This window comes from Gastrolobium bilobum, unplaced genomic scaffold (assembly GCF_033153095.1).
Source record: "Gastrolobium bilobum isolate Gb01-03AN ecotype WA unplaced genomic scaffold, APGP_CSIRO_Gbil_v1 utg6129, whole genome shotgun sequence".
Taxonomy (NCBI): domain Eukaryota; kingdom Viridiplantae; phylum Streptophyta; class Magnoliopsida; order Fabales; family Fabaceae; genus Gastrolobium; species Gastrolobium bilobum.
Genome location: NW_026895895.1, coordinates 398,793 through 418,943, shown reverse-complemented (window position 1 = coordinate 418,943; position 20,151 = coordinate 398,793). Strand labels below are relative to the sequence as shown.

The 20,151-nt window shown below is 34.1% G+C and overlaps 1 protein-coding gene across 6 annotated transcripts; it reads left to right on the top strand.

Moving 5' to 3' along the window:
- Positions 1 to 3,145: 3,145 nt before the first annotated feature.
- LOC133296653 (uncharacterized) lies at positions 3,146 to 18,656 on the top strand. Of its 6 annotated transcripts, none has more exons than XM_061495688.1 (24): positions 3,146 to 3,430; positions 3,593 to 3,720; positions 4,163 to 4,247; positions 4,545 to 4,598; positions 4,819 to 4,910; positions 5,019 to 5,122; positions 6,882 to 6,954; positions 8,079 to 8,538; positions 9,435 to 9,770; positions 9,938 to 10,144; positions 10,291 to 10,389; positions 10,475 to 10,547; positions 13,506 to 13,633; positions 13,765 to 14,053; positions 14,128 to 14,348; positions 14,427 to 14,551; positions 15,001 to 15,118; positions 16,018 to 16,073; positions 16,385 to 16,472; positions 16,555 to 16,744; positions 16,815 to 16,880; positions 16,957 to 17,060; positions 17,133 to 17,195; positions 18,321 to 18,656. In XM_061495688.1, the coding sequence occupies exons 1-24, from the start codon at positions 3,371 to 3,373 to the stop codon at positions 18,426 to 18,428; spliced, it is 3,327 nt and encodes a 1,108-aa protein (XP_061351672.1). In that variant the 5' UTR covers positions 3,146 to 3,370; the 3' UTR covers positions 18,429 to 18,656. The 6 variants fall into 6 exon arrangements, 5 of the variants coding, with proteins under 5 accessions (XP_061351672.1, XP_061351670.1, XP_061351673.1 ...); XM_061495686.1 differs by having other exon boundaries at positions 16,951 to 17,060; XM_061495689.1 differs by having other exon boundaries at positions 16,385 to 16,494; positions 16,559 to 16,709; positions 16,813 to 16,880; positions 16,951 to 17,084.
- Positions 18,657 to 20,151: the final 1,495 nt, after the last annotated feature.

Genomic DNA, 20,151 nt, shown 5'->3' with positions numbered 1-20,151 from the left:
ATATAATAAATGGAGTTATTCTCTTCTCTTTGTTCAAAAATTAGGACAAATTATATAAAACTTCCCTCAACTTATGTGATTTTTTTAATAAAATACCGTGCCTTTCAATTGAAAGAATTGATCTCCTTGCACTTTAACATTCAAACAATAAACCCCATTTAATAATTTTAAAACCAAAATATCCCTCTCTTCCAGTCCCCACCAAACAACAGTTGTTCCTGTTCAAGGCTGCCTCCGTCACTGCTACCGCCACTATGTTCACCTGCTGCCATCTGCCATTGAACGGTCGCCAGATAATTGTTGGACAAAGAAAATGACTTTTTGGGTTTTTGATTCATCAATTATCATTAATATTTCAGCATTTTCCAACAGAGCCATTACATTAAGTGCATGTGGGTAAGAAACTGGATGCTATGTTAGGTAGAAACTTCAAGCCAACATTAAACCTTGCAATCTTTTGTCCTAAAATAATTAAATATGTTTAATTGCTTTAATCTTATACTACAAAGGGTTAATTGTTTGAATAAAAAGTCCAGGGTGGTAATTTGAAAAAGCATTTGAGGATGGTTCCCTTGCCCAAAAAATTATTACATAAATTAGTCCAAATTTGATGGTGTGTGGTGATTGTCCTAAACCACCATCCAAGCATTTAGAGTAATAGATATTGAACCAATCTTTAGCGATAGTGAGAATATTATAATATGAGGGGATATTCCATCGAATGTTGGAGCACCTAGAGCATACAAACAAGCAAACAAAAAATCAATATCAACAAGTTATAAACAAATTTTTTTTGGAGATGAAACTTAGGAAACATACATTTAAGAGCTTAAATGCTCTAAATCTAGTGATGACGAGAGCATTATACTCGGAATGGATAAATTAAGGAGAATTACTAGCTTAAATTTAATTCCAATTTATGATAGTATTTGCACTTTGCAATCTTTTTTGTTTTGTGTTTTGTGTTATGTAATGTTTAAATAGTACTTACTAGTAAGTAGTAATTTGATATCGCTTATAGTTGAAAATGATTGTTACCCAAGAGCAAGGGTGTAAATATGTTGGGTCAAATCAAGCTTTAACTTAAACGAACTAAATCTATGAAAAATATTTTGAACTTAGCTTAACAAATTAACCTTATACAAGCAAAATTCTAGGCTAGGCTTGGCTTGACTCGTTTATGAAAAATAAAAAATTTGACTTGGCTCATTTATAATTATAAAATATATTTTTTCCACACTTACATAGGTTCAAATATTGAGACTATAATACATCAAATTCTATATTCCTTAGGGCCTGTTTGGTCTGATGTATAAGGCCTGATAGTATAAGCTTATACTATACGTTATGACATTTTCAGTTGTTTGATGTGACCATCGTATAGTATAAGCTTATACAGCAGGACCCCTTTATACATCAAAATGATGTATAACTTAATCCGGCCTAGGAGTGATGGATTAGGCCTGATAAGGAATTGATGTATTAACATTGCTTACAAGTACAATTCCCAATAACTAATATATCATTTCAATATTTATATATTAAAATAAAAAATTTTAATATATTAATTTTTGAAATATTGGAGGATATTACCTTATACAATATTATACCAAACGCTGGATAGTATTAAAATTTAATCAGGTCTTATACTATCAGGTCTTATATTATCAGGCCTTATCCTATACTATGCACCAAACATGCCCTTAAGTTAGAGAATAAACAATCATAGAATTTACTCAATCCACATATAATTACATTTTTCATGCTATCTAGCTGGAATATAAAAAAATAATATTTTCAATATATTTAATTATCCCATTAGAGATTCAATTCATGGGCTAGTTTGGAATCAATTCAAGATACAACAGGGTCTCTCTCTCAAAACAGAAAAAGTAAAAAAAATCAAACTAGAAGACAGAAAAAAAAGAAAAAGAAAAATTAATTACTACTCCCTTAGACTGTCTCCATAATTTTACCTTGAATTTACACGGCGGGTGATTTAGGAAGACAAAAAGTAAAAACAAGAAGAAGATCTTCTTGCAATTCTTTTTGGTTTTTTGCAAGAATACAATAGGATTTATAAATAATATATAATAAATTGAGAAAAAAAAAAGGAATGGAATTAAAATTTTAAAGGAATTTTAAAAGAATACAATTAGTTTGTTAGGCATGTACCGGTAATCCAATATCAAAGAAAGAGGAATTGAGAAAGAATACTTGGATTTGGTTAGTTGCTTAGTATGCGGTATTTTGTAGGATTCCTGGGAAACTGAATTTTTTTAAATTTTAAATTTTTGGATATTATCGTAAACTGAATGTAAAAATCATATTTTTGAAATTTGAGATTCCCGGACAAATAAAAATTTCTCCTGTACCAAACGCCCCCTAGGTTGTGGAGTTAAAGATGGTTATTGACTATCATAGTTGTCCTAGGTAAAAAGTTGAAGTAAAGTCGTGAAAATATGAGTGACCGGAGGAGAAAAAAAAGACTAATAGTAAGAAAACTTGTTTGTGAAATTGTAACCATGGAAAATAGCAGTCGACATTTGAATAAATTCCGCAACTAAAATGAATCAATAACTTCAAATTGTTCCATATTTATGAATTAATTATTTTATTAAACTCTGCAACTAAAACAAATTTGAATAAATTATGAGTTTTATAAAAGTTATGTGTTGTAGCAAAAGTGATTGTGTTATGTTAAAGAGATTCATTTTTCATGCCATAGTTTTTTTTTTTTTTGCTTAAATAAATGCGGGCCCCACAAAATATTGTATGAGTAAGAAATTTTTTGTTGTTATGTTACATGATTAATGCAAAGCGCTACTTCTTTTCTTTTATTTCCTACCATTTTGTATTTCAAAAATTCAAAATCAAATTTATGCATCACTTAATTTTCATCCGTCACATTCATTAGCCAACCTTCCTCCTATATCACTCCCCCATATAATAGAATTAGTAAGAAAACGTACGAATTAATTACAAATGTAAAAGGAAAAAAAAATCCCTTATAATTTAGAATCAACCACCAATCAGGAAATAAAAGTAACAACTACTGGTCAAAATGTTTTATTAATTAATATAAAGAAACTAAAGTTGTAAATAAATGTTTGTAATTTCCGATTTTGGTATTCCGGCGATCAGATCCCCGAAGCTCCCTTTGAGGTTATCAAACGGTTCCCAGTAACCCTTTGGGCATCGCATCACCGTCCATTTTGATAAGAAAATCGGGAAGAAGCAGCCGTGCACGATGCATCATACTGGTGATTCACACGGTACCTGAAGCACGAAGAAACAGAAAACTCGAATACAAATTTAGGCAGCATAGGAAGCAAAAGCCAAAAGCTGTTAGATTGGATCTTCATCAATAATGTTTTCTAGATTCTTTCAGAAATCTTCACCGCAACAAAGCCCACAGCCACAGCCACAGGTACGTGCCTCAATTTCATGTTCATTACAGATTCTAAATTCTTCGTGTGTGTGTGTGTGTGTGTTTTGGTCAAATAGTGCATTGATATGAGTTTCGATGTGAATATGAGTTCTGATACTGATGTTGTCTCTGAACATTTTTCGTGGTGTATTTCAACGGCAGAACGTAGTGCAACGTCGTTTTTCGTCTGCGGATTTTGATCCGCGAGTTCTTCTTCACTATGGTGTTCCATCTACTGCGTCTATCCTTGCCTTTGATCGCATCCAACGTCTATTGGCGGTGGGAACACTGTGAGTTATTGCTTGTCATTGCCTTTGTGTCCGAACAGTGCGTTCTCTTCATATTTTCTGCTTTATTGGAATTCTCCATTTCCAATGATACCAGAGTGAAATATTCACCAATTAGAAAACTGTCTATTTTTAAGTAAGGTCAGCTATATGATACATGCTTTTTGTGCATTATATACTAGATTCATGCTTTTGGAACTAGCTAATAATACATTATTAGTAAAATGAATTTTTATGTTTTTTGTAACTTCACTAGAATACCTTTTTTTTTTTAATCATTCAAAGTTTCATCATTCCTTTTCTGTGATGATTGAGGATTATCTTAGATATGAGAACACCAATATAGTACATTAGTACATTGTGGTGTTTAGAGTTAGACAATTTTCCAATGGAAATTGTTAGAGGCTTTATGAGTTGACTTCTGCATTTTTCTTCACTCTTGTAGTGATGGCAGGATAAAGGTGTTTGGTGGTGATAATATTGAAGGGACTCTTATCTCTCCTAAGCAAATATCGTTCAAGAATTTAGAGGTTTGTAATTTTTTATCCATGTTGAAACTTGAAACTAAAGAGTTATGTATATCAGTCATTCAGTCATTTATTGATTTTTACTATAATGTGTTTTATTTGTTCTTTGAACGCGTGCATCTCTGGAGTCCATGTGTTCATGGTGGTGATTTGTGTTGTGTGTATGGTGTGCTCCTGCATGCATGTTTATTGATCTGATTTGATATTGCACATTTATTGAACTGTAGATGTCAAAATGAAATATTTTTGAAGAATTTCATGTATATTATGGTTTCTTATCTTTTTGTGTCTCTCTCACAGTTCTTGGAAAATCAAGGTTTTCTTGCTAGCGTCTCAAGTGATAATGAAATACAGGTACAAGATACGGCTAGTAAAGTTCTTTTAAACTGTCCATGACCAGGAACCCTCCGTATCTGCTTATGATTTTTATTTGTATCACATCTGAGCTTTCTTACTTTGGTTATCTTGTGTTTTAAAATGGTTAACTTTTATACCTTGTTTTTCTCTCTCTTATTCTTGTGCCTTGCCTTAGTTTCATTGACTAACCAGCTCAATACGATTCTGATAATGGCAGGTTTGGGATTTGAAAAGCAGGCAAATTGCTTCTGCTTTGCAGTGGGAATCCATCATAACTGCTTTCTCTGTTATTTATGGCACCAGTTACATGTATAATACTTGTTCAGATGATTCGGAATCTGCAGTTGCATGCTACTCTTTCTAATAAAATCTTGGTACATGGGTCTATAACATTTTTATCCTGTTGATGAGATACAGGTATGTTGGAAGTGAGCATGGGATGGTATATGTATTGAAGTTCGATCCTGAAGACAGAAAAATTGAAATATTACCTTATTATGTTCCCACAAATGTTATATCTGGTAAGTGTTCATTCTTGTAGTTCATTTATGCCATATTTGAGTTCGAAACAAGACTTGTATTTTTGCACTGACCATAATGGCTGGTTTAATAGAAGCATCGAGTAATTTCTATGGTTTGAGTTTGGTGTGTGGGCATAGATACTTTCTGATCCAAATTTCTGATTAAGATGTAAGGCTACTTTCTTTGGACGCAGATAGTAACCCTCTGACCACAAATTGTGAAATGACCTTGTGGTTTTGCATGAGAGAAATGTAGTTATTGGCCTTGGTGTAATCTATCAACTTTCTTGACATGGGTTATGTGTGTCATCCAGAGAAATTACGAGTTTAGGATTATAACTATAAACTACTCCTGAAATTGTGTAAAAACGCATATGCTAAGGTATGAGATCCAATACTCTTTTTTTGATCAATTGCTAATATCAATGGCATATTATATGGATGTTCAATAACCACTTGCCTTGAAAATTTAAGTTGTTAGGTGAAGGCATAAGAATTTATATTTTATTTTTAATACACCCCTTAATGTGAAATTCATTTAGGCTTGAGCTGTAATTAAAGCACAAATCCACCACTACCTTATGTTGAAATCAAATTTTTGCCGGTGTGGTCAAAGAGGCTTTGATACTAGGTTAAGGAATTGCTTGACCAAAAAGTCTAAATGCTTTAACTATTAGGTAAAGGGCTAGTCCAGTATAGGATTTATTGTCAGAACATTCTATGGTGTTAGGCTAGATTGACTAAGGTGCATATTAAAGAGTATTTCCTATAAGCATGATAATTTTACTTATGTACTCTCTTGGTGCATTGGATTGAAACCATTTTTGCATCTAGCTTATGTGGTTTTCTAACGATGAAGACACTAGGTGAGGGTGGCTGATGAATGCAAGATATTGTAAAGCTTTGCACTTTATTTTCAAGGAGGATAGGGTGACTTGTGAAGAGTGTTAGGTAGTATTGGTTGTATTATATGGTGCATTCTACCCGAAGAAATGCTTGGGTATGTTTTTATTTAAAGATCATAGAGGACCCTTTTGGTTCTGAGAGATTATGGCTGGAACTGTGAGACTAATCAGTCAATTCAGGCATATATACATACACACACACATATATATATATATTCCCTATATTTATTTAATTTTGTATCTATTTATTTATATATCAATTTTCTTATTTTTTTTTTATTTTTTTCTCCAATATGTATATATATATTTTTTATACATTCTCTCATATTTTTTTATTTTATCTCAATATTTTCTTGCTTTTTATTCGGATTCATCCACCGCAGACCCCAATTAATTTGGGATGAAGGTGCTATTGATGTTGATATTGAAAATCAATTCCATTAACTCCTAAGTCAGAGCACTAATTATAGCAGTACAGAAAATACAGATTATACACATGTAACACATGTATAAAATAATTATTCCAACAATCAGTAATTTGGAGTTTTAGGTTATTGGTGTATGTGATGTTTCTTGTGTACTTATTTTCATGTATTGCACCATATTGATGCTTTGTAAATTGCAAAATTACTATTTAACTTACGAAGATTTTTGATCATTTTCAATGAAATTTCCTTGTTAGAGAAGATTATTTATTGTTGGTATGTCATATATGCAACATAAGTTCCTTAAAAAAAATGGTCCATGAGCATTTTGTTAATACCTAATTTGAATTTTCTTTTTCATGAGGGAAATCATAGAGTTTCTCTAAATCTAATACCTAACTTGTTTCAAAATTTTGCACACCTTTGCAGACGCAGTTGGGATGTCACTTGATCATGTTTCAGTTGTCAAAGTTCTCCATCAACCTTGTTCTGAAGGAAACAGGCAAGGAAAAAACTTGCAAAGTTTTCTAATTGATTACCTTATGTTCTATGAAGATATTTGAGATGTGAGTATTAGGTAATTTGGATCTCCGTTGCCAGGCTAGTTGTTCTTTCTATTAAATGGTCAGGTATTTGGGCCTTTTTTGTAAATTATGAGTGGGGATGAGTTTTAGCTTCATCAATTTCTAGATAGGCTTGACCATAGAACACAATTGAATTATAAGTTTATAACAATGAGACAAAAATGTTCTTGTGTAGTGATGTTAGAATGGAGAATATCCAATATTTTAGCCATGTTTAGGGGAAGTAGAGTTTTATTCACTTTTTATTGTATGGCAATGGATTATATTCAAGCAAGCAAATACATAGCCATGTTTGGCATAATTTGAAAATTTCTGCAAGTTACAATAAAAGTAAACAGATACTTCTGTGGTATCTGAGTTTGAATTTTTGATAGGGATTGTTAGAAAATTAATATAAAAACCATTCATATGTCTTTGGCCAATAGTTTAAGCTTTTGGGAGAATTGGTTGCTCAACATGGTATTAAAGCCTTTATGACCAAGTGGTCTAGAGTTCGATTATTGTTGCCTCCATTTTTTTAATAAATATTGTGGAATTCTTAGCACAGGGTTGGTGGGACTATGTATTGTTCACTCTTCAAGTCCGATGGGCTCATGTGTGAGGACTGAGGATGTGTGTTAGAAAATCAATATAAAAATCATTTATGTGCCTTCATCTAACAGCTTAAACTTTTGGAAGAGTTGGTTGCTTGACAAACATATTCTTCTTAATTCTGACCTTGAAATTTTTGCCCTTAACACTGCATGATAAACTTGAATATCTTAGTTTGAGATGCTTTCCCCAAGATGATTTACATCTCACTGTATAAAGTTTGAACCATCCAATCCAATATCCATTTGTTCTATTACTTGTTGATTATGCTAATTGCTTGCAGTTGCGACATGGAAAACATCATCGCAAGATTTTATGAATTGTTTAATATTCGGTGACACATATCTAAGATACAATGTTATACACATTATGTACATCGAATATATTTTCATAACCCTAAGGGTACTTATCTTTTGTATAAGTATATTTAATTGAAATCATTGTTTTGCAGACTGTTGATCGCATATGATAATGGCGTGATGACACTCTGGGATGCTTCTGAAGATCGAATTGTTCTCATAAGAGGTCACAAGGACATCGAATTGAAGGGGAAAAAACTGGCTAGTTATCCAGATGACCCTAAGGATGAACTTTCTGATGATAAAATAGACCCTGAAGAAGAGGATAAGGAGATAAGCTCTGTTTCTTGGGCATCTAATGATGGATCAATTGTTGCTGTTGGTTATGTAGATGGTGATATAATGTTTTGGGATTTGTCAACTGCTGACTCTCCCCTGGATCAACAAGCTGAAAAATTGTCAAACAATGTTGTCAAGCTTCAATTATCATCAGCAGATAGAAGACTCCCTATTATTGTTCTACATTGGTGTGCCAATAAATCTTTTAATAATAGTGGGGGTAAACTCTTTGTCTATGGTGGTGATGAAATTGGGTCTGAAGAAGTTCTGACAGTAAGCTTCGTACAGAGTAGCTATTTGACAATGATATTTTGATAGTTATTGTAATAATTAAAAACATCGTGACATCTGTCATAATGTTAACATCACATCTACCATAATATGAGGGCCATAAGTTCAAATTGCCACAAGATCCTCTCACAACAAGTGGTCTTGTGAATGTTATAGAGGAAGTTTAGGTTAAAGAGGGAATCATCTGGAGGCAAAAATCTTGGGTTCAGTGGGCTACAGGTAGAGATGGCAATGTGAAAATTTTGTGTGAGGTGGCCTCTGGTTAGGAGAAGAGTTTTATTCCGGAGGTTGAAGATGATAGGTGAAGCATGGTTAGGAATCCAGGCTCAATTTCTGAATAGGTTACTGCTTTTTTTTGTTCCTTTGTTCAGAAAAGATCAATCTCATGCCTTTCACTGAATGATTAGATTGTTGTCCAATTCCGGCAGCAAAAATACCCTAAAAAAGAAAAAAAGAAAAAGAAAAAGAAAGCACATGGTTCTAGACGAATACTATAATATTAGTATTTTGGTTTTGTGCTTCTTTATTCTCTTGGTGTTTTGTTTTTGTTATATACACTCAATATACATCCTGTCTTCCTAATGGAGCAAAGTTGTATTGCTTATTGAAAAGAAAAGAAGAGAAGAAAACAGGCTATGTGAACTTGTGGATCAAACACTTTTCATCCTCTCTAAATTGTTACTTCATTGTTTTTTTTTATGAATAACTATTTTGTTGGAACTAATTATTGCTACAATTTAGTTTTTTACTTTTGCTATATTAGATTTGAAGTTGGCTGTGTCATAATAGTAGTGTCAAGGGCCTGTTAGGTTTTCATAAATTCAACTTATGTATATAATTGATGTGTCACTATAATATGGCTTTTTTCATATTTACAGGTTTTGAGCGTTGATTGGTCTTGTGGGATTGAAAGTCTTAAGTGCACTGGCCGCATTGATGTTACACTGCATGGTTCTTTTGCTGATATGGTTTTGTTATCTAATGATCAACATGCAGAGGGGGCTTGTAATATGCTATTTGTATTGACAAATCCTGGACAACTGGATCTTTATGACGATGATTGTTTGTCTTCTTTGATGTCTAAGCAAGAAAAGAAGATTTCTCCTCCGACAATGCAATATCCAATTGTCATACCCACTCTGGAACCATGCATGACAACAGCAAGGCTTGATGTGGTATGCCAAGATGTGCAGTCATTTAGGGCCTTTTCTGAGGTAATGCATGTCTAAAGATTCTTTATTTTTCTATGGCTAGCTGTTGCCCCTACGGTAACTGTAATATATAGATTTTATGTTTGTAGTACAAACGTTGTTATATTTTCTAAAGATAAAAAAACTCGATTGTCACCACTCACCACTAATAGTAAATTATATCTGTGTAGATTCTTGTAGCTGCAAAGCAGCATTCAGCACAAAATCAGGCAGGTATCGATATAAAGTGGCCTTTGACTGGTGGTGTTCCAGGCCAGCTTTTCAAAGAAGACCATCCTTTCATTCAAATATACATAGCAGGTTACCAAGACGGATCTGTTCGGATATGGGATGCCACATATCCTGCTTTGTCACTTGTTTACAACATAAAATCTGAGGTGAGGCGTTACCATGCGACACGATTTTTTAACTAGTGATCCCATCGCACCCCCCCTCCCCTTTTCACTTATATATCAATTGAAACTCATATATTGGAGACTTGTGCAAGTCATTCATGACAGAAAATTTATTCTGCAATTGGCAGGTGAATGATGTTAAAATAGGCAGTGCAAATGCACCAGTGTCAGCATTGGATTTTTGCCCTGATGCTCTGCATCTAGCTGTTGGCAATGAAATTGGTGTCGTAAGATTTATTAGTATTACTGTATTTTTTCATTCTCTTCTCATTCAATAAAGTCTTGAATCCCTGGTTCTATGGGAGCATGTAGGTTTGTTTATATGGGCTAATAAGGAGTTCGGATGACACAACTTTGCACTTCGTGACAGAAAATGGAACAGAAAGTAGGGTATTCTTTCTTTTCTATTTGAATTGCAAATAGAATCTCTCTTTATTTGTTTGTGAAGTGTCAAACAGGTTCTCTAATAATTTGTTCAAGAAAATTTAGCTGCAAAAACAAGAAATATTGTTAAAGTAGCATCTCAAAGTTTGGATCTTTTTCAATAAATGATTAGGGGGGAGGGGAAGGGGGTGGGGTTGGTTTATATATCTTGGTACAAAGGCGAGCCATGGAGCAAACAGTAAGACTGCTTCTTTTGACCAAGAGATCATGGGTTTGAGTCTAAGAAACAACCCATTTGTAAAATTGCATACATTCGACCATCATCCTACCCTTGCAAAGTCGGGGAGGCTTTATGCACCGACTTTATGCACCGGGATTTGCCCTTTAGGGGTATTACTACCAAATTACCCTAAGCCTATCATCCAATATTTTTTGTGTGGCAAATGCTTCCACCTTAGTTATGGGAATCTAGGCAAGTGGGCAGTAACCATGAAGCACGGAACCTCACACCCCTAGTACGAGGAAGAATTGAAAATTTAGTTTATTATAATGGCATGCACTAACTTCTATTTTGGTTAGGAACTTATTATCTCAATGTGTGTATTGTTGCGGACTCGACAGCTGCACCGGTCGTACAAGTAATAAAGTGATTGAGTAAGAGTATCGTTCCCATGAGGATTAGATTTCAACCATTTATTCGCTATGTACGCCTTAAGTTGGACAATTGATCAAGAGAATTGTATGAAAACTAAACTAAATAACAAAGCAAAAATCGAGTTACTTGACAATCAAGAAACGCAGTTAGGGTTTCGATTTCCCCCAATCTCCCTTTTGTGTTATGAATTAAAACCCTTAATTAAACGTCCTTTTCATATCGCCAATTAATTCCCCTAAGTTAATTAAGACTCACTCCCTTGACATCCTAATTCTTTACTCTCTTTAAAGAGTCCTAGTTCCCCGGTTGTTCTTCAAAGAAAATAAACATTAACTCCAAGAATCATAAAGATTGCATTATTCATATGTCTATCCCTAGAATCATAAGAATTAACGATGAATTTACCACGCACAGTTCATGTACCAACATCCGTATTGCCATACACTCACCCTAGATCAATCTACAAGATCAAACTCATAGAGGGCATAAAGGAAAGATAAATTCATTCAATATAAAAAGAAAATTTGACATTAAAGATTATTCATAACATAAAGATTTGATTGGGTTCCATCTAGCGCTAACTACAAAGAAAACTAGCCTAACATAGTAGAAACAAAAATACAAGAAATCAAGAAAGCTTCCCCAAACTCCATTGGTGTGATGGCGTGGTGAATCCTCAAGGTTTCTAGCGTAATCTTGCCTCTAACATGTCTCCGGCTCTCAAAGGCATGGAGGACGCGCTTCTCCGATGAAAACTATGCCTTCGGTGTAAAGTGATATCAAAAACTCATGAAGAATAGCTTAAATAGGTGTAGGAATCTTTGTTTTAGGAGAAATCCACGTAACAGGCCTTAATTGGGTTGCAACCGGGAGTTAAAATGAGCTCTGGTAGAAAGAACTTCACATATCAGCTTGTTAAAATGCGCTACAACGCGTTATTTTGACAGCAAAATACGGTTTCACATTTTGGGAATAACTTGAGCAATACTCGTCCCATTGATGTAATCTTGGTCTCGTTGAAAAAATAAAAGAAAGATCTAGAACTTCTATGAAGAACACAAGGTCCAAATCCATCATCTTTGATACAAAAAATTGGCTGGAAGACAGCTTCAAGGAGATTTTCACTAAATCGTTGCTCCTCATTTTTCGCTTTAAGTTCTTCTAACTTAACCATTGCTCAAATGCTCAATTTTAACTCAGTTGTCCTACAAAACAAGAAAGAATCATTCACATAGAGTCAATAATTCAAAATTAATGTTTTTTAGTCAAATAACTCTATGTTTTCATGCTTTTGACTAGATATAAGAGTGATTTTAGTCCTTAAAAACATAATAAACTATGAGTTTATCACGTATTTATACGAATAAACTATGCTTAGTACAAGTATTTTGCAAGACAACTAGTATAAGCCCAACCTACACACTAACATAGTTTTATTCTCTGACAAAGGCAAAAGCACAAAATAGGATAAACAGGGCCTCCAATTGATTGAGAAAGGCTGTAGGAACATAACTTTGCATAGAGCACACTTTAAAATGTGGTTTTAAATTCATGACTATTTCTGTTTTTCAGCAAGTTGTTGTGAGTTTATTTTGGAGCTGAGACAACATTCTTTACAGTTCATGATGTGATTTCTTTTTTCCGTAAGGACATATGTTTTCTGCACCATTTTACCCTTTTGCCAATAGTTTGGCCAGACCTATGTACTGATGAGGTCCCCTGTCTTGGTGAAATTTGTAGAAAAGCTTCCTCTACAAAGTCCCCCCCCCCCCCCCCCCCCCCCCCCCATATTTTCCATTGTTTTGCAACCTTAGGTTTTGATGCTTTGAGTTGGGCTGGTGTAAACAGTAGCTATCAGTCTCAATGCACGCTTGTGGGTGAAGAACAGATTACTTGTTTGTAGTATATATATAGGGATAGGATATTATGCCTTCCTTTTTTCATGTCTACTATACCTACTCCTCTCTAACACCATTAGATCACAATTTTAAGAGAAGAGAGAAAGGGTAAAAAAGTTAAGTTGAGATTATAATCTAACGGTATCGAAAAAGGGTAGATTGAGTGTGCGCATGAAAATATATATATACATATATATATATATATATATATATATATATATATATATATATGAGTTTCCTTTTCCCATGTAATTATGATACTGATACTTGTATGCTTTATCAATAAGAAATATAATCTAGTCCCCAATCGCCATGGGGAAGTTAAACAGTTTAATTGACAATTACACTAAAAACTGATTTGATATATCTTATTTCTGATTTAAATCGTTCTTATGAAATGAGACAGTTCATAATATGCATCAAGGGGATGGACCTCATTGCAAGGCAGTATTTTCCATTCAAAATTCTGCTGTATGCAGCCTACAGTTTGCAAACCTGGGAGAGAAGCTTGCTGTTGGATATGAACATGGGCAGGTGAGGTCATCCATTAATTCCTTTCCTGTTTGAAGGAAATGGTTTATTGGTTGTTTGTTGAGTTAATGAGTAGCAATTTGATTTAAACTAGAGCTGAATTTCCAACTTATATTTTCTAATCCACTTTGCAGGTGGCTATGCTTGATATCAGTACATCATCAGTTTTGTTTCTCACGAATACTGAATCTAACACACCTTCAGCAGTCGTTTCTCTGAATGCAAAATTTTCAGACACTAGTAGCTTAAACATCCCACAGCAATCTGTATCTGATATTGCTGACCATCCTGGAAAGGGGTTAGTTTTTATCATGACTAGGGATGCACACTTTGTTGCGATAGATACTGCAACAGGGAATTCGGTTTGCAGTAGGACAATGAACCCAAAAGTGAAGTCAAATGCAATTTCAATGCACATTATAGGCAAGTATTTTGGATAAGAAAATTAGATATAATCGGCCAATAATTTTATTACTTATGGTGCTGTGTTATTTCAGATGGTAATTCTGAACTATCGGCTGAAAAACTGTCATCCAACTCGCCTCGAAAGAGTGATTCTGGAATGCAAGCTTGCATTCAATCTGAAAATACACAAGTTGCAGTTGAAACTCCTACTACCATAGAGAATTCGTATTTTCGGCAGACAGTATTGAACTCACTCATTTTGCTTTGTTACGAGAGTGAATTGAGCTTACACTCTTTAAATTTTGTGATTGAGGTGCCACTCTTCATGTCCGTTATTATTCGAATTTTAATTTATTCCTTTCTACCGGTTAATGAAATTGCTTAATAACAGGGTAGCAGTAAGTACATACGGAAGGTGAACCTTATACAACGATGCTGCTGGGCAACAACCTTTAAGAAAGATGAGAAAGAATGTGTTCTGGTTGTTCTGTATGAAACTGGAGACATTGAGTTAAGGTGAAATGCTTAATCTTAAAAGACTACGTGATCATCTTTTTACTTTGGTCATCATACGAGTAGAGTACATTTGCATGGAAAGAGGACTTTGTTAATTAATTATTAATAATCAAACTTTAGATGGTCCTTTATAAAATTAAAATACTACCCTTCAAATAAATAGTATTATGTATAGAGGTTCATTAATTTTATATTATAATCTTGACTGGGACATGGATTCCCCCCTATCCCAATATTAAAATCCCAGTTTTGCCGCAAGAAAAATATTTAATGATATTTATTCATGATTATTTATACTATTTAAGAGAAATCATGTGCTTTTGGCTCTGAATCTGTAATAGTTGTTCTAGTGCAATGTTGGCGTTGTTGCTGTATCATAATAGCTTTTCTATTCCCCCCTCCCCTTCTTTTTGATAAGCTTTTGATGGATGTTATGTCACTTTGAGCAGGTCGTTACCTACTCTGGAAGTGTTGGGAGAAAGCTCTTTAATGTCAATCCTAAGATGGAACTTGAAGACCAATATGGAGAAGACAATATGTTCTTCATCAAATGGACAAATTATTCTGGTTTGAAAATTTTCTTGTTTTTCAAATAAAGCTATATTGTTAGTATATGCTGCCGAAACTTATTTGATCGGTCTGTTGTGTTAAGCTTGATATGTCACTTTACAAATGTTTAGTATTGTGAGTTCAGTATATATAACTTAACCAATATCTATTTACTTAAAGCTTTCGAACAGTTAATCATGCAGTAAGTATAGTAAATTGAACTTTCATTTGGAAACAATGAGAACAAAATGTTCCACTTTTGTCTGATTTTCTTGTAAGAATCACCTATGTTCCACTTTAGCAATGATATAAAATAACTAGCTTTTATACCTCTTACCTGTTACTAGAACATTTGAAACATAATGTGATCTATCTAGCTGCACTTCATGTTAGGTATAAAATCCTTCATGAGCCTTTATCTAACAATTTAAATTTTTGGAAGAGTTGATTTATATATAGTATCAGAGGCTCTATGACTTAATTAGTCAGAAGTTCTATCTTTACCATTTCTATCATTCTAAATAATTAAAAATAAAATAAATTTCAGCACAATGTAGGATGGACTTGTGCATTGTACAGTCTATGCATCAAGCCTAAAGGGCTCATGCATGAGAGATGTGTTAGATGTACAAACATTCATGAGTTTTCTACTCAATAACTTAGGCTTTTGGGAAGAGTGGGTTCTTGACAATTCACAATTAACATCAATATTAAGCTTAAAAAGGAAAAGGAAAAAATAAAAGAAAAATCACTAAAGCATTGCATTTACCTTTTATGTGCTTTGGATTCTTCAAAAAGCGTTTCAGCTTAAAGCTGCAGGAAAATACATTGCTTGAATAACTCTTTAGTTCTCTGACAAATGAAGTTCTAGTTGCTTTTGGTTTTATATTCATACTCATGGATATCTTGTTTTATAGGTCAATGGGAATGAAACTGCATTTATATCACTGTTGACCTGTGAAAATGAGTTCTGGTAACTAACTTGTTTCCTCCCTTTTGTGGCCGTGTATGTTTAATTAGCCATCAATTCTTAACCTCAAAATTTAGAGCACTATTTTTCATATTTCAAGTATTGGATGAATTATTTCAACATAACACAGCTTATGACAAATTAAATGAAATCAAATTTGAGAGCTCCCATAGAAGAGACTCTGGAATAACAACCCACACATGGTTGCTGAATGTGATCATCCTCTCTACAAAAAGTCTATGAGAAAATTATACGTATAGACTCATCAATAATTAGAACTTTGATTTTTATCATGAACTTTCAAATTATTGTAGGAATGCAGAGTGTTTTCCTTGTCTACATGATGAAGTTCTTGCAGCTGTGGTAGATGTTACTGAATCTTCAAACCAAAATGAAAGACAGGTCCAGTTTATTCAGGCTTGCTGTGCTTCTGTTTCTCCTATTAAAATTTTCAGGATTAGTATTTCAACTTTTCTTGCCATAGGGAGTACCTGCTAAAGCGGGGACAGCGGATCAGAATGCAAATCAAGCTGTTCATACTAATAATTTGGACAATTTAAAACGATTATTCTCCAGTCCTCCTTTCTTAAAGCCTTCCTCAGGCACAGTAGATAACCAAGATGCTTTTGAGCTTGACATAGTAGATAACCAAGATGCTTTTGAGCTTGACATAGGTTTGTCCTTGACACCTTCTAGTGCAGGCTATTCTTCATTTTCTGAAAATGTTTACCTTATCTTCTGCAGATGAAATTCATATTGAGGAACCTTTATCCATTTCATCTCCTCAGAGAAATGATATTGACAAGAGAGGTATGTCTATATTTTTTATTTTCTCCTAAAAGTATTTTATCTTTCGAATAATGAGTGGGTTGCCTTGAAGATAAAGGGAAAGAAACAGACAGACAGAAATTATTTGAGGATGCAAGCATTGACTCGAAACCAAGAGCTAGAACAGCTGAAGAAATTAAGGCTAAATACAGAAAGACGGGGGTAAATCTAAGATCTGAAAATTCTGTAATTTACTCATTTCAGCTCTCGTTTTGACCTGGTCACTGGTTTCAGGATGCCTCGACAGCAGCTGCACTTGCAAGGGATAAGCTTGTACAGCGGCAAGAGAAACTCCAGGTAGATTATTATTTGATTCCATTCTCCATTACCCGTATCTTACCCTGAGTTTCAAACCTCATCTCCTCCAATTCAAAGAAAAATAAAAACCCGAATCGCCAAAAAAGAATTTAAAGAAGTTTCTAGTCTTGTCTGAGGTTAGTGGATGGTAGGTTTGGGTTCATCTTAAATATGGTTCAGGTTCCGTAGAAGTCTTAACAAATCTAGCTGCACGAGTCATAACATATTCCTAATAAATTCCTTTTTAGTTTTTCTTTTTCTTTATTGAAATACAAGTATGAATATAGTGAACTTCTGTTTGGTTCTTAACTATATTTATTTTAGGGTTCGCTTTTTCCGTGGTTACTACATATAAGTTATCTGCAATAAGCTCAGTACGACGTCGTTTTGGGGCAGAAATTATGATGTTTTTGTAATTTTAATTTATTTTAGGGTTATAATAGTCTTTGTATTTATAATTTTTTAAAATTTCAATACCAAAACGACGTCGTTTTGGGAATAAATACAGATAACTTATCTACATTAACTGCAGAAACATTTTTCCCTTTCTTTCAAGGGATTATATTTTCTTATGCAACAAGAGATATTTATCTCATGTTGCACTCACAATTTTACGTGGGTCCCATTGCAAGGAAAAAGTGGGGGGAAAATTGAAGTGGAACCCATATCTTTTTGAGTGTTTGAGTGTGTATGAGAGACTTGTTGTCTCATGTGACATGAGATTAATATTTTCCTTCTTTTAATATATTAATAAAGAAGGTTATACTTACTACTTATTTTCATTTACAACCTTTTACAATAATATTTTAACCGTTGATTCTGTCAATCAAACTCATTAATTAAATATTAATTCACAATAAATGATAACCGTTGATTGATTAAAATATGATTGTAAGAGATTGAGGCTGTAAACGAAAATATGTTGTAAGTATAATTTTCCTCTTTTTTAATAATGAAAAAAATAAACTCAAAATTTATACTCCTTACATAATCAGGTTTCCTCGCAAAAAAGTCCACTCTGAGAAATCAAAATATTTTTTCTCATTAATTGAAACTTTGCTGGAGTTCTCCCAAATCTGTTTATTATTTTTGTTTCTAAACATTTCTTCGCGCCATTTTTACTAGATGCTCAGCCAACGTACTGAAGAGTTGCAAAGTGGAGCAGAAGACTTCGCATCCATGGCAAAAGAACTCGCTAAAAGAATGGAAAATCGTAAATGGTGGCAGTTATGATTGGTTGCATGATTTGTTATTTACATCGACGGGGTATGCTCCTTTGGAAGTTGAAGTTCTGGACTAGTGAACTCCCCTCGCTTCTTGCATAGGTTACTCGTCTCTGATTACGTTGCCTATTTACTGTTTGTAAACATATTTCGTCCCAAGTGTGTATTTGTGTAATTTCACGAATTTGATTATTGTGTACAGCACATTAATATGTATATTATAATCAGCCTCAATAAGTTGCCTAATGCATAAAACACATGAAGATAAATTGAGATGTTTTAATTTAGATCACAAATGAATGAAATGGACAGAGATTTCTAAAAACTAAATGTTAATAATTGTTTATTGATGAAATTAGACAAAAATACGATCATATTTCATTTTAATATTTTCATTTCAGAGAATTACTAAGATGTGACTTTTATAAATTTAGTAGTGCAGAATATGTTATGATTTTGTATTCAAGAGTTGTACTAGAGAAACAACACACAATTTATCTAAAAGAAAAAGAAAAAGAAAAAACCCAAGGGTAGCTCAGTTGGCAACTGAGCTCCTAAGGATTTGCTTGAGTCAGGGGATCAAGCTCTGCCTTAAGCAAATTCTTGAAAAATCTTTGGGGGCTAGATGATGTGTCTCCCTCCTCCGGTAGCGAAGCTCAATGCACCCACGGTTCCAATGAGGGACTAGCCTATATGGTCGTATCCCGAGGGCAAGGTGACGGCCAGAGGATATGCCTCTCTCCTCCAGTAGCGAAGCTCAATGCACCAACGGCTCTAATGAGAGGCTAGCCTACAGGGCCGTACCTCGAGGGCAAGGTGACCGGAGGATGTTGAACGAGGATACCTCCAGGTTATACCAAAAAAAAAAAAAAAGAGAAACAACACACAAATTCATAACACATTCTTGAAGATAATTAAGTTTTATTAGATTTATATAGGTTGATATATATCGATATTTATTTATACTAGTTTACATGAAATTTAATTGCGCTGCATAGAATTTGTATTTTTTATTTATACAATTTTTATTCATTTAACATTACACGTTCTCAACGTCAAATACTCATCAATAAAGTTGATATAACTTAGTTTTCTTTGCTAAGAGGACGACTAATCCTCTTCCATCTAAACCTCCCGATGAGGGTGGTGGATGCCTGAATACAAAGATATCCTTCAAAGACAGTATTTTAAGAGGCCTCCGGAGGACTTGATTGGGCAGAACCTATTTAGAGTACATTACGAAGGAGGAATCTGCCTGCCCCCGAAGTGTTACATCGATGACAGAATTTTAGAAGATCAATATGTTCCTCGGAAAGATGCATTGGTGGTCAAACTACTGGGGAAGAATATTGGTTTCTTGATAAACTTAGGTTGTTTGGAAACTATCAGATGGATTTGATATAATGGACGTAGGCCATGGATATTTTATGGTGAACTTTGACATGGCGGAAGGGAGAATATAGATAGAGCTATTGGAGGAGGGGACCATGGATGATATTCGTTTCAGTTCAGTGCGAACGTGGACTCTAACTTTGTTCCTTCAGATGCAAAAGTTGATATAACTCTAGCCTGCATTAGATTTGGTTTACTATGATTAAAGCCTGTTACTAGCGAAGGGCATCTGCACTGCAGTTGGGGTGCAGGTGAAGGTATACGAACACCCTGAATGTTACGGGAAGCAGATTTGCTAGGGTCTGCGTGGAGATTGACCTTGCCCAACCGGTAGTAGTAAA